This window comes from Callithrix jacchus, chromosome 12, assembly GCF_049354715.1.
Source record: "Callithrix jacchus isolate 240 chromosome 12, calJac240_pri, whole genome shotgun sequence".
NCBI classification, from domain to species: domain Eukaryota; kingdom Metazoa; phylum Chordata; class Mammalia; order Primates; family Cebidae; genus Callithrix; species Callithrix jacchus.
This window is the reverse complement of record NC_133513.1, coordinates 76,217,240-76,232,678: the sequence shown is the minus strand read 5'-3', so window position 1 is coordinate 76,232,678 and position 15,439 is coordinate 76,217,240. Positions and strand designations below refer to the sequence as shown.

The window sequence follows — 15,439 nt, the reverse complement described above, 5'->3', positions numbered from 1 at the left end:
TTTCTTTAAAGACCCAGTTTCTTTCTTGGCTATGTGACTAAGCCAATGTATTAAAATGATAACAATTCAAGACTTTGTAAACCCATACTGACATTAAGATGATTATTCATTACTACTAATTTTTAAAAATAATTACAAGAAAAATTTGGCATACTTTTATTTCAGTAAAAGAAAGGAAAGTCATGGTATTATAATGATGCTTATTGAGAGAATTTGTATTATAGCACCAAATAATATAGTGTTTAAAGTATACAATCAACATGAAAATATTTTTTCATTTTGCTTTAAGATATAAAATATAACCCAAACAATAGTTGCATATATTGAAATGTCTGATAAGGTACAACATTGCTTATTTTTTTAGCATTCCTGTCTTAGCCCATTTGTGTTGCTATAAAGGAATACTACAGCTGGGTAATTTATAAAGAAAATAAGCTTATTTGGCTCATGGTTCTACAGGCTGTACAAGAACATAATGCCAGCATCTACTTCTGGTGAGGGGCTGAGAGCACTTCCACTCATGGCCAAAAGTGAAGGGGTGCGGGGGTGTGCAGAGATCACATGGTAAGAAAGGAAGCAAGAGAGGAGGGGTGGTGCCAAGCTCTTTTTTTTTTTTTTTTTTTAACAACCAGTTGTTGTGGGAACTAATAAGCAATCACTCATTCATTACTGTTGGCACCAAGCCATTCAGAAGTGGTCTGCCACCATAACCCAAACAAATCCCATCAGGCCCCATCTTCAACATGGGGGATCAAATTTCAGAAGGAGGTTTGGAGTGTCAAATATCCAAGCTATAGCAGTACCTGGATTGTTCAAATCCTTGAAAGTTACAGAGAAGTGGTAGTGCAAATTTTTGAACATGAATCTCAGAAGTTTCAAAGAAGGTAGCAGTTAAAATGTCAGTAACTTTTCTCCATTTCAAATGCATTGAAATGGATTGCTAGACAGTGTACAGGACCCTGAATTAAGAATGATCATCAAAAGGGATCAGACAACTATTACAGGGACCTGTTCTGCTTGAGCTTTCCTGGAAGCAGTTTGTATCTTAAGGAGATGTCTGTCTGGCTTGACCTAAGAGGCTTAATATTAAGAACTGTGGTCAATTTAGATTAAAAGGATTTTGTTTGCACTGACATAATTTTACACCTTTAAGAACCTCTGTGACCCAGCCATTATCTTTTTCATTCCAAATGCAGAGATGAGAATAGCACCAGAGATATAGGAAAGCTGTGCATTTAGCTCATTTCTTTGGCAAAACCAATAGCTCATTTGATTTCACAATTAGCAGTTGAAAAATCTTTTGGCATTAAGGGAAAAACAGGAATACACATTCCTGAGAAACTTGGGCTTCTTGCTTACCAGAGCAGGTGAAAACTTCATTGTTGTCTTTTTCTTTTGTTGACATCTTTGCTAACATTTTAATTCACATATCATAAAATCACCCATTTAAAGGGTACAATTCAATGATTTTTTAGCATAATCACAGAATTGTTCAATCATCATCATAATCAATTTTAGAACATTTTCAACATTGTATCTATTAACAGTCACTGCCTGTTCTCTCCCAGTCCTTATTTTCAGGCAGTCATTAGTCAACTTTTTGTCTTATAAATGTGCCTGTTATGAAGATTTCATAAAAATGAAATAATACGTACTCTTTTTGTGACTGACTTATTTCACTTAGCATAATATTTTCAAGATTCATACATGTTGAAGCATGTTTCAGGACCTCACTACTTTTAATGATGAGTAATGTTACAAATAATTCTTTTATGAACTTTCTTTGTGCAAACTATCATGTAGATGCATCTCTACACTTCTCTTGCATATGAGCAGAATGATGGCTTATGCAATAACTCTGTTTACCATTTGGAGAAAAGGCCAGTTCTCCAAAGTGTATTGATATGGTTTGAATCTGTGTCTTTGCCCAAATCTCATCGAATTGTCACCAGTGTAGAAGATAGGACCTGCAGGAAGGTGATTGGCTCATGGGGGGCAGTTTCTCATCAATGATTCAGCAAAAGCCTCCTTGGTGCTGCTCTCTTGATAGAGTTCATGAGATCTGCTTGCTTAAAAATGTGTGGCACCACTGGGCGCAGTGGCTCACGCCTGTAATCCCAGCTCTTTGGGAGGCCGAGGCGGGTGGATCACGAGGTCAAGAGACCGAGACCATCCTGATCAACATGGTGAAACCCCGTCTCTACTAAAATACAAAAAATTAGCTGGGCATGGTGGCACATGCCTGTAATCCCAGCTACTCGGGAGGCTGAGGCAGGAGAATTGCCTGAACCCAGGAGGTGGAGGTTGCGGTGAGCCGAGATCGCGCCATTGCACTCCAGCCTGGGTAACAAGAGCAAAACTCCATCTCGGAAAAAAAAAAATGTGTGGCACCTTCCCTCCCTCTTTCTTCCCCCTGCTCAGGCCATGCAAAGTGCTGACTCCCTGCTTTGCCTTCCATCATGACTGTAAGTTTCCTGAGGCTTCCTCAGAAGCAAAGCAGGTTGCCAACACCATGCTTCCTGTACAGCCTGTAGAACCATGAGGCAATTCAACGTCTTTTCATTACAAAGTACTCAGTCTCAAGTATTTCTTTATTATTATTACTATTATTATTTTTTTTTTGAGACAAAGTCTTGTTTTGTTGCCAGGCTAGAATGCAGCAGCGCCATCTCGGCTCACTGTAACCTTTGTCTCCCTGGTTCAAGTGATTCTCTTGCCTTAGCCTCACAAGTAGCTGGGATTACAGGCACATGCCACCATGCCTAGCTAATTTTTGTATTTTTAGTAAGACAAGTTTCACCATGTTGGCCAGAATGGTCTCAATCTCCTGACTTCATGATCTACCGGCCTTGGCCTCCCAAAGTGCTGGGATTACAGGCGTGAGCCACCATGCTCGGTCTCAAGTATTTCTTTAGAGCAGTGCAAAACCGAACTCATACATGCACACTTTACATTGTCACATAAATTTATGCAAATTTCAATATCTCCACACTCTTGGTCATACTTGGTTTTGCCATTCTTCTTCACTATAGACACTCAGTATGTATGAAATCAAATTTCTTTATAGTTTTGAATTGCATTTCTCTAATGACCATGATTGGTGATCATAATCATATTTACATGTGCTTCTTGGCCACTCACATATCCTTTTTAAAGAAATGTCTATTCAAATACTTTGCCCATTTTTAGTTAGATTATTCCTCTTTATTATTAAGTTGTAACAGTTCTTTATGTATTCTTGAGATACGTTTCAGATCATGCACAATATTTAAAAATATCTTCTCTCATTGTGTGTTGTGTTTCACTTTAGGATGGTGCTCCTTGAAATACATTTTTAAAAACTGATGAGACCCAATTTATCAATCTCATCAAATTTATTGATTTTATGAATCCTTTGTGCATTTTGTATCATATCTAAAATATACGGCCTAATCCAAATAATGAAGATTTACTTGTGTATTTTCTTCTAAGTGGAATGTAGTTTTATCTCATATATTGTAGTTTATGATTCACTCTGAGTTCATTTTTGTGAATGATGTGAGATAAAAATTCAAATTCATTCTCTTGCATGTTGTCCCAGCTTCATTTGTTGAAACAAAGTTGTTTCCTGATTGGATTATCTTGCCCATTTTTTGAGAATCAATTTACCACAAATACTAGATTTTTAAGTCTGCCCAGTGACTTATATGTCTATGTTTATGCTAATACTACACAGCCTTGATTAAAGATTTTCATTAACATTTTTATTTTCTTTAATGATGATTGTAAACTGCAGCTAATTTATGATTTCTGCATCCCTAGGGATAAAAATGAAAACAGTTAAGCCTTTTTATTTTTCAAGTATTGGTTTACTGATCTGTGAAATCTAAAGGTCTGGAAAATACTCTTTTTGTCTATGGTATTAACTGTTTTAACTCATTGTTGTAAAATTCCATTCAACATGAAATTGGAGGTATTTCTGAGAAGGCTAATTGACCAGCACATGGTCCTCTTGTTGTGGCATTCTGTCCCACATGTTCCTGAATCTGACCTGGCAATGTCAAAATTTTAACTTTATAATCGTCAGCCAAGTTTACATTTCTATTCTTTCAGAAAGTAAAAGTACATAGGAAACATCACAGAAGAGTCAAGCACAGCTCCTTAGAAACTAGACACGTGACAGCAGAACTTCCCCTTGAAAAGGGAAGCAAATGATGTCTCTGAAGCTCTAAATGGCTTTTTTTAATGCCTGCTCCCAGTTTTCTCAACAGTTATCATGAGCAATATCTCAGATGTGTTCTGAGGTAAGCAGAATGACCCTGATCTAGACCTCAAAGAAGTCTGGCATGAACATGTATTTTATTTCATTTTGCTTTTTTTCTTAAATATGCCTGTTAATTAGAAATTGAAAAATGTGTTTGTAACACATTTTGCCTACAAGACTCCCTTTGAACAAACAGTTTAGTACTAAGTAACCCTTTGTAGTAATGTCCTTGTCATTATCAGGAGCTGACAACTTTAAAAGTGTCTAATTAATTCCAGTTAGGCCTTCAAATGAAATGTTTCCACCTCGGTGGATTTTACTTAGTAAAAATATTAAAAATAAACAGTCTCCTGGATAAGATTTCTGGGCCCAGAATTATCCTCTCAGCTACCATTAACATTCACAGAAAACAAAAAGTACTACAAACAGCTGAAAGCCTCTGATTAGAAGTCTGTTTTCTTGCTAACCGTATGCTGTTTTACATTTTTTTTAAGTAAGAAATTATTTTTAACTTACGTTTCTGAAAGATTAAAAACTCTCTGAGGATCTCCATTCTCAATGGTATATGTTACTGAGTCTCCTTCTCGATCAGTTGCCTTCAGAAGGAAAACATAATTCAATTATCAATTAATTGATATGGCTCTCATTCAGTACAGAGTAATATAACAGCTTGAAACTAATAGCATAGACTGTCCATGATACTCTTAGAGAATAAAGATTAAAGCATGGCCTAATGGCAAGGTGTAAAATTAAACATTTCATATCTGATTCATTTCTGAATATATTATCTTACCTGGTGTGGAAATACAGTAATCATTTTCCCAAGGTTTACTTATTTAATTAACTTAGTGAATTTATTTTACCTGTCTGTTTATAATTTAAAAGCCACTAAACTCTACATATACATTTTCTGTGTCAATAAATTGTTTAATGCATTTCTTCTATTTTTCTTTTCAGAATATATCAAGATAATAATTCAAATCAGTATAACTTTCTGGTTTAAAATCCTGAATTAAGAGCCACAAAGCATGACTTCAAAACTGGGCTCCAATTGTCCTATGTGATTATTTCTGTTTATCCATTTCTACAACGAGGAGTATATAACAATACAAATATTAACAGATGTTGAGAGGTTTAATTGAAATAATATGGTGTATCAAGGCACATAGACTAACATCTGGTATGTTATAAGCTTTCAATAAATATTAACGTTTTTGTTGATTTTTCTTCCTTTCAACACCAAACTCAGAGAAGAAAACATACAGCTTTGACTTTGAGTTCTGAGTTTCTCTTGCCCAAAATAAAGATGTTCTTGTTTTACAGCACTGAGGTCTGGAGTTTCACCTTCAAAAACATCAAATCAGTCCTTTTTCCAGTGAGCAATTAGATTCTCTTATAAAAGACATGGATAACGAAAGCAATCTGGATGCTATCAGAGAGGTAAGAGGAGGATACACCTAAGCATGATGCTACAAAGGGGAGAAATATTTGATAAAGGGCCAGGTGTATTTTATTTTTAGCTTAGTGGCTTGGCAGAAACACCAGCCCCTTCACAGACAGACACTGCCCTGCAGTTAACAGGACCCAAGAGACGAGTAAGTATGTGAGTTTCTTTCAATGACTGGATAATAACTGTCCCAGCGATAAGAGGCTGAGTGTGAAAATCCCAGTCCAGACAATCAGGGATGTATTGTGCTTAGTGGTAGATCCACTGGCCTTGACATGGACTACACAGACCTGCTCATGGAGCATCCTTTTCAGCTACCACAATGGGTTATGACCAGAAGCCTCTACTGGACCCCACAAACTACAGAATCAAGGACCAACTAAAAATAATATTTCAATCATCAATAAACTACTGAATATTGACTATGTGCCAAGTTCGGTCAGAAAAGCTTTGCACGATTATTTAATCTGTGTCTCAGAAAAGTGATATACTTCCTTCGCATGGCTACTATGACATGATATTGTCCTGCTTTCAATCCTCATATTATCAACTGTAGTTCTGTATTTTCCTTTGCTGATTTCTCCTCATTTATAAGACTTATTTTATATCAAATTCCTCCACAGGTTGGTCCTTGAACTTCACTTATTTAGTCATCTCTTTCAATAGTGTAACTATAAATACTATCTATCTGCGGAAACTGTCATATCTCCAGGCCAATCCTTTCCTCTGGATTTCAGACGTGTATCCAATTGCCTGTACTATCTATCTGAGGAAACTGTCATATCTCCAGGCCAATCCTTTCCTCTGGATTTCGGATGTGTATCCAATCGCCTGTATTATCTATCTGTGGAAACTGTCATATCTCCAGGCCAATCCTTTCCTCTGGATTTCAGACGTGTATCCAATTGCCTGTACTATCTATCTGAGGAAACTGTCATATCTCCAGGCCAATCCTTTCCTCTGGATTTCACACGTGTATCCAATTGCCTGCATGGATATACAATTAAATGAATAACAAGCCTCCCCAACTTAAAAGGTTACAAACCCCAAATCTAGATCGTCTCTCCATCTTCACATACCTCAAAAAACAAAAGAAATTAAAACAATAACGTACTGTTTTCACTGCTTCATCATCTCAGTAAATACCTGAAACTCCATCCTCCAACTTTCCCAGGGTCCATAGCTACATTTTGACTGCTCGCTCTTACTCTCCAATGCAACCTATTGGCAGATCATAGCAGATTTATCTAAAACATTTGCTGTACCTGGCTGTGTCTGAGTTTCTTCTCTACCACCATCTTCCTTATGGACTATGGTTGTGACCATTTTACGAACAGTGTTAGTTCTTCCCTTGTATCCTCACAATAGTCAATTTTTAATTAAGCAGACAAAAGTAATTTTTTTTCCAGGCCAATATTTTACTTCTTTGGGGTAAAGTCTATTGCTTTCTCCCCCAGCTTCCCACCTTCCCCATGCCACACACTCTAAAATAAAATGGAATAAAAATAGTTAAAAAAGGAAGAAAGTAATAAACTAGCTAGGGTAAAATATGTTTGAAACATTCTATGTTAGTCAAAATCCAAAATTTTAGATTTCATTGAGTTAATCATAATGGAAGCCTAAAGAGTAGAAAATAAGCAAAATAATTTTTAAGAATACACTCAATAGGATTGATGGTAGATGCTTGATATTTTCCCCTTGTATTCTGTTGTTTGCTAGACAGGAATTAGAAAAAATGATTAAATGGAAACAAAATAATTATACTAGCTAACTTTTTGAAGAAACAGAGAACTGTATCTGGAGATCTTAACTCTAAAAAGCTTACACTAATCTTTTTCTGTTGTTTTTCTCTTGGTCAATAAATTTTACTTGTTATATTGTTAGATATTATCAAGGTATTTTTGTTCATTTATGTTTATTGATATGTAGCTGCTGTTTAATTTTTTTATTGAGAAATAGTTTACAATATTGTGTTTCATAAAAGCCAGAAGAAATTCTGAAACAAGATAGCTTCATGTAAACAATTTCAAGTCCAGTTTAATATTGAATCTTTTATTATATTAGATCTATCTAATATTTACTATCCTTTATGTAAGATGAGAGCACTGTGAATGCTGTGCTGTTTTATTTATATTTCATTATTTTTATGTTAATTCCTTTCAATCCCAGAGGTACCTTGAAATATTTCTTCTGTTTTATTTGACCATTCAAATACCTCAGGCTTTTAAGGATTCTGAATGTCAATAATTTGCCTAATTCATTCTTACATGAGGTTGTGCCCATAGTGGAAACTTTGAAAACCTAGGATTTAAAAGGAAATTCTCATTTGATTTCTTACTTCCTTTTATCTTTTCATACAATCCTTTATTGCTGTTCCAGGTTCTGGGGTGGTATAATAATTAGAAAGTATTTACAGTTTTTCAGCCAAGAAAGCAAAAGGAAATGGTGTAATTCACATCAAAATTCTGCAATCTATCCATTACAAGTGTTAGCACTTGTATAGACAATATTTATTTGCCAATGTCTAAAGGTGAGAAATGATGCATAAAAGGAATAATTGGAAATATCAACAGAAGCATTTACCCTTCAAGTATTAGAATAATGTGTGTATATGTGTGATAACTATATTTGTATTAACAACATTTAAATATGTTTTCTATATATGAATCTAACCAGCCATCTCAAAATAACTCTTTACAGTGTGTCAAAAACTACATTAAAATTTTGCACGTCTTGTTTCATTTAAACCTAAAAATAACTTTCCTGGTAAATAGAAAATGCATATGACTTCAATTACATTACTATTTCTGCCATCATTCCAACCAGATTTTTCTGTGCTTTACTTAAATGAAAGATACATTTTTTAATCTAGACAGAGAAATAACTGTGTCATCTTGAAAATGGGAGTATAGTTTTAGTCACTATTTTCCATAATATAAGAGATAGAAATTGCTTTTTCTTAGTAAAAAAACATTTTATGTGTTTATTTTTGATAAGTCAAATCCAAGTCCCTTCTTTAAAGTCTGAGAAGAGTATAATAGGTTATTTTCCTGAGGCTTACTTTGTATTTATGGGAAACATTCTGGAGTCAGCTACCTGCATTGAGCCTCAGCTGAACCATCTCATCTTAGACAAGGCACTCAAGTACAAAATGAGAACAGTACTACTACTATCTACAGTACTCACTCATTAATTCAAAAAATATTTATCGAGCATCTACACTGTGTTAAGCCCTGAGGCTGCAGCAGTAAACTATACAAACAAATATCTTACCCTTATACAGCTTACATGATAGTTGGGGGAAAATGAATTTTAAAAATTAATTAGAATATATTGTTTTCAGATCTTTATATGTGCAGCTCAACTACAAAATATTTCACAAAGGACATACATGGAGGGTAGGGTGAGGATTTATTTACACTCACATAGAAGTGATCATGACAGACTTACTGACAACGTGAAATTTTGGCAAATGCTTGTAAAAGGTGAAAGAACAAGTCATGTGGAGAAGAACATTCCAGCAAGAGGGAAGAGCGAGTGATAAAGGCCATGAGGTAGAAACAGGCCTAGTGAGTTTCAAGAACAGCAAGGAGGTTTTCAGGTCTGGAGGGAAGCATGTGGAAGAGGAGCTCCTTGGTTTACCCTGACCACTTCAATAACTCAGGTTGAATGACTCAATGATGTGCATTTTGGATAGCTGGCAAGTAACACACTTTAGCCACTGGTTTGCTAATATATGTTTAATAATAAGGTAAAGATTAAAGCAAGTATTTCCTTTATTTTTTAATTTAATTTTAAATTTGCTTGAAGAACAAATGATTCCTTTAAAAATCAAAGCAATTACTGTTTCCAGTCCACTCAACCAGGTTACTGGCTGCATCTGACTTGGAGTCCCTGATTTTTCAGAAGGACCAATAGGACAAAAACGTATTTATCCAAGGAAGCAATGTTCCTAGACACTGGCAAATGGAAATATTAAAAAAGAAAACAAATTTTCTCTAAACTAATATTCTGTTCATGTTAAAGATGAACACAGCCATCAAATACCATCTGGTAGAGTGCACTTTATGTGCACAGAATGATTCTATATATTTCACAGGACATTAAGACAAAGTAACTGCCCTTAGGGATTCTAAAATTGATAAAAATCAATGGATTTGGATGATCTTTTCTCACTTAGGCAAACAAGTTCTGATTTATGTTATTAAACTACTTGAGAGCAACAACTAAAGCTTTCAATTCAGTACAGCAATGTTTCAAAAAATGTATACATGTACTCCTGGTGTTATATTTTTTGGCCTTTAACAAATGTTATTACAATATTTATAAATATATTTAAATAAAAGTTAGTGAATATATTTATTCATGTCAAAAACTGTTATTTTGTCATTTACAATTATAAAATATCTTTTTGAAATAAGTATAAGATCAGTTTATTAAATATTCCAAACAAAATAAAGTGATCAATATGATATAGAACATACATATAACACATATGAAACTTGGAAATGCAGGTAAGTCTAGAATTACAAATATATAAATATGCTCAAAAATAAAATGATGTTAGGAAATTACACACAGGAGAGCCATAAAGCACCTCTTTTCCTTACAATATTGGTATGGACTGATGATCTTTTGCCCAGGAGCCGAAATAAAATGCCATATGTTAGGAAAGCATAGCAGAGTCCCTGCCAGCAGTGTTGAAAATAAATCACATTTAAAAGTGAGTATGTATTTCTTTGTCATATCCAGAGAAATTTCTTTAAATTAATAAGTACTTAATAGAAAAAATATCTAGAGTTTTGTTAGATTCAGGGAGACTCTATGAAGGCACAGTCTCAAACCATTTTTGTTGTACAAAATGGGTAACTTTGAAAGGCAAAGATATTTAATCCATTCTAAAATATGCCTGCAACTCTAATTTTGTCCAGGGCTCAAGGAACAATCAAGCAAAAGAAACTTATAACTAACATAAGTATTAAAAATGACCCATCCAAATAATGGTTACCAGTTTTATCCCTATTAAGTATTACGTACTTTGAATATCCCATCTTATTTAATCCCCAAAGCAATCTTATCTGGAGAGTACTACAATCCCTATTTTACAGATAATAAAATAGTAAGCTTAAAAAGTAAAGAATTTGCCAAAATTTAAAAACTGTAAAATGATAATTCATATTCTGTGCCTTCTGAAACATTCTCTATCATGAGCAAAGTCCCCTATGTCCTAAACTTATCTCAACATTCCCTTCACCTACTTGCTTGAACCAACATCGAGCTCTCCTTAAGAACCCTCATTTCCCTATATCCCTTTTGATTGGTAAGCTTCACAGTAGCCTTCTTGTTTCTCAGCGGCACTGCCAGATTATTCTGGAAACACACCAGCTTTAATTCTTATACATAAGCATTATACTGTATTAGCTGCTACTTTTTATTGTTAAAGTCATATTCTACACTATTTATCATCCCGCTTGCTTTTTGCTCATTGTCAATCTCCCTCATTGTCCATCATTGCTGTCAAGATCATGGTGCTAGCAGATCTCATGCACCTTTCTTGGTCTGCAGACAGCTGTCTTTTCATTCTTTTTCCTTTCTTTCTTTCTTTTAAAAGACAGAGTCTCACTGTGTTGCCCAGGCTGGAGTGCAGTGGCATGATCTAAGCTCACTGCAACCTCTGCCTCCCAGGTTCAAGTGATTCTCCTTCCTCAGCCTCCCAAGTAGCTAGGAGTACAGGCACTTGCCACCAGGTCCAGCTAATTTTTCCTGTGTACTTTTAGTAGATATGGGATTTCACTATTATTAACCAGGCTGGTCTGGAACTCCTGACCTTGTGTTCTGCCTGCCTCAGCCTCCCACGTTAAGTTGTCTTCTCATTCTGTACTTACACGGTAGAAACAGAGGGCTCTGGTTTCTTCATCCCCATAAGGGCACTAATGCCATTCATGAGGACTCCACCACTCTCATACCCTAGGTACCTCTAAATACCAAATGTCATACTTATAAATACCATTATGTTGGGGATTTTGGCTTCAATATCTGAATTTTGGGGGAACACAAACATTCAGTCTATAGCAGATGTCAAAATGGCTTTTCAAATACAGTATAGCCAATATTGAATTACTCTTCCTCTACTAGTCTTTTTATTTTAGATAATGACAAATCAATGTTTCCAGTTGCTCAAGCTGTATCTTAATACCTACTCTTAACTTCTACCTCCCCTTCCATATCTAATTCATTAACAAATTACATAGTTTTTGACACCCAAATATAATCGATTGAAATCACTTCTCATCATTTTTGGAAAGATCACTCAAGGCCTAGACTGGACTGATAGAACATATCAAATAATCTCCATAATTTTTCACAGGCTTCCTCTGAAGACCATCCTCAATGAACAATCTAGAATTATCCTTTGTTAAATTTGGTTGATCATGTCACTGCTATATTCAAATTCTTTCAACTGTACTTAATTTCATGCAGAGTAATTATATCTATCCCTCTCCTGTTGCTGAATGATTTCGTTTCCACTACTGTCTCTTTCTTTTACTTTACTCTGTAAAGAGGAGCATCTTCTTCCTCAGACACACCAGGTGGGTCTTAACCTTGGGGCCTTGCCTTTGAAATACTTTTCCTCAGATACCACTATGGCTTATCCTCTGACCTTATTCAACTCTTTGCTTCAAGGTCACTTTCTCTGTGAATAAATCACCATCAAATTATATTTTCTCATGCACTTCCTCTCTAGCTTTCCTTTGATCGTTTTCCCCATAACATCTTCTAAAATTCCAAACAAACTCACATATATCTTGTTAATTGTCTTCTCTATTATAATGGAACCTCCATGAAAGCAGAAATTTTGTCTAACTCATTTACTGTAATATCCTAGCATTTTTAGTTGTGACACAATAAGAAGTTAATGTTTATTTGTAATTTGGTCCTTGCAAAGTTATATTTTTATGATTATATTATAATGAGAAAAATTAATGAGAGAATTTGGGAAAAATGAAAAAGGAAGTTATTAAGAGGATATGGGTCTCTCACTGCTCCTATTTTCATTGGGAAGCAGGAATATGCACAACTCAGGAGGGAAAGGCATGGGATACTATGGCCTCTTCCTGATTAAGAAGACTGAAAGAATATACTAAGTCTAGGAAACTCAAGTCATAGCTCTGTTCTGTATATGCACATTCTTCCTCAGCATCATAAAAGCCTTCCTTAATACTTCCTGTGACTGGGATATGAACTTTAATGCACTGAAGGAAGTATAGCATTTCAATTGTATCTGGTACTTGAAGCAACTGAATTTACAGTAAAACAAAGCAAAACAAAAACCCCACATTCTTTTTATCTATTGTAGATACTCTGTGTGTCTCATTGCTTTCAAACTTGACATAGAAAAGAAGGGCATGCATGTGTATGCATGTGTGTGTGTGCATGTATGTGTGTATGCATGTATGTGTTTGTGTGCCTGCCTGTATGTGTGTGTATTCTATTTCACATCTTCAGAATACTTGTCCTAAGTTAAACACATTCCAAAACGCTATTAGGAAACAGTTTGTTCCAAGCATATTGATATAAATATTTCGGTATTCTTTATAATTAGTAAAAATTTGCTTATCACCTTGATCAATATTGGACATGAATATTCATTGCTACAATGAACGGTTCAAGATGAAGTCAGTTATATGAATAAACTGTATGAAACCAGGAAGCCCTTTGTCATCTGGAATGATGCTGAAAAGATGATTCCACAACTGAGAATTTAATCCAGTTATTCATAGTTTTTATTGCCAAACATTAACCATAACATTAGTCTGAGAGCTGTCTCTTGAATAGTGTTTAGTTTGCCTAAAGTGAACTTAAAAGTATAATAAAAATTACTAAAAAAAGAAGTTATGTTCATATTAAATTTGAGCAGCTCTATTTAAAAAATATTAGACATTAGTATTTTATTTAATGTTGTCAGATGCCTGAAAGGACAAATCCTACTTGCTAACAAATATACCTGTGCATAGAAATATTTAGCCTGAGACAAATTTTCCAAGCTTTATAACAAGGTTGTGACAGAGAATTCTATCCCTCTTTTGCCTCCACTTATTGGTGGCTATTGATATTTATAAGATAATCTAATTATTATAGAAAGACAATTGGCTTTGGCCAGTTCACAGCCCTTAACATTTAATAACAAACCAAATAGAAAAAATTCAGAATCAATATTTCTAATGTTACAAAAATTTCATCATGATATAACTCTTGTCCAAGTTTATATAAATAGAAGTTTGTTTGTTCTTTGTTTTAGAACATGAAAAACTGGACACATACAAAGCAATTTACTTAAACTCTTAGAATTTAGTTCAAGATTTTCCCAAACCTTTCCTCAGAGCCAACTGACTCTTCTAACTAGATTTCTCAGCCTTCACTATATAATAAACCAGATTTGTAAAATAATAAGTTTATCTGGCCACAGGCAAACAGTGAATGAAATCAGTACATAGCCAATGGCTTGACAGCCTTGAGAAAAGTATACAGAAATTGCACCTCAAAAACAATAGACACAATAAGCACAGTTATCAGAGATCAATTTTCCATTAAGCCCCACACATCACAGCACTACTTACAGATTAAAATATGTAATCCAATTTAGAAACTATTAGTCACACAATATTCTGAATTAAATAGACAAAAACAAAGCATTTATTTGGTGCCCATTTATAAACAACACATAGACTGCTAGAAATGAGACATAATATAAAAGTATTCAATACAAGCCCCTATGTCGAGAAAATATTGATCTTCGTGAAATAAACACGGAGAAGTAGTGTTCACTATCCTCCGGCTAACTGTGCATTTGTAAAAATAATCCAGGACCAGTATCCACAGAACCTAGAATTAATTCTTTCACTTTTAGTCACCTAGGGGCTACAGAACTAGGGTGTATCCCGAGACTTCTACTCAAAATCATAAAAGGAAATAAATAATACTTTAAGCATCTACTTTGTGTACTAGATGTAGAATCAGATGAGGTAATAGATATTTAATACACTCTAGAATTCCATTCATTTAGAAAGTACTACTCAATGAATTAATTTAATAGTTAAGATCTTGGACTTTGGAGTGAAAAGAAATAGGAATGAAATGGGACTCTTTCACTTATTAGGCATGTCCTCTTTGAGCAAGATTTAAGGTATTTATGTCTCCATGACATCATTCTGATATTCAGATAAAATGACACAAGGCTGTCATGATGCTAGAATGAAATAGTTCATATATAGAATTCAGCATAGTGCATAGCATGCATTTACTAAACTCTTACTCTTGATGTTAATATTTAGAAAGAAGAATGCACAATAGAATTTAGGCAAAAAATCTATTTGTAAAGCAGTGTTTCTTAAAGACAGTACCTTTCTGTTATCAGTAAAACTCACACTTCTGGAATACTCAGCAACATATAGTAAATAATGTGATACCGTATCAGCAGAGATAGTACATCAAATTCCCCCTAACCACTTAAAGTTGAGGAGGATTTAATTTTTTTTTTCCATTCTTAGACACAAACATTTTCACTGGAAGGTTGCATGGATACTTTAGCACTGTTTGTTCTCCATGTCCACTTTATATACCGATAATTAGGAAGTGAAGGTTTGAAAATGTATCTAAAATAGGTAGATATTGGTTAATATGGCTTGGCTGTGTCTCCACCCAAATCTCACTTTGAATTCCCATGTGTTGTGGGAGAGACCTGGTAGGAG

At 34.7% G+C, this 15,439-nt stretch overlaps 1 protein-coding gene across 9 annotated transcripts in view; it reads right to left on the bottom strand.

Moving 5' to 3' along the window:
• Positions 1-15,439, bottom strand: part of PCDH15 (protocadherin related 15) — a 1,854,109-nt gene that overhangs the window by 277,532 nt on the left and 1,561,138 nt on the right. For all 9 annotated transcript variants that reach the window (XM_054243050.2, XM_054243053.2, XM_054243049.2 and 6 more), the window contains one exon: positions 4,760-4,839. In XM_054243050.2, coding sequence (XP_054099025.2) covers positions 4,760-4,839 — 80 coding nt within the window. The remainder of the gene's footprint in view (positions 1-4,759; positions 4,840-15,439) is intronic.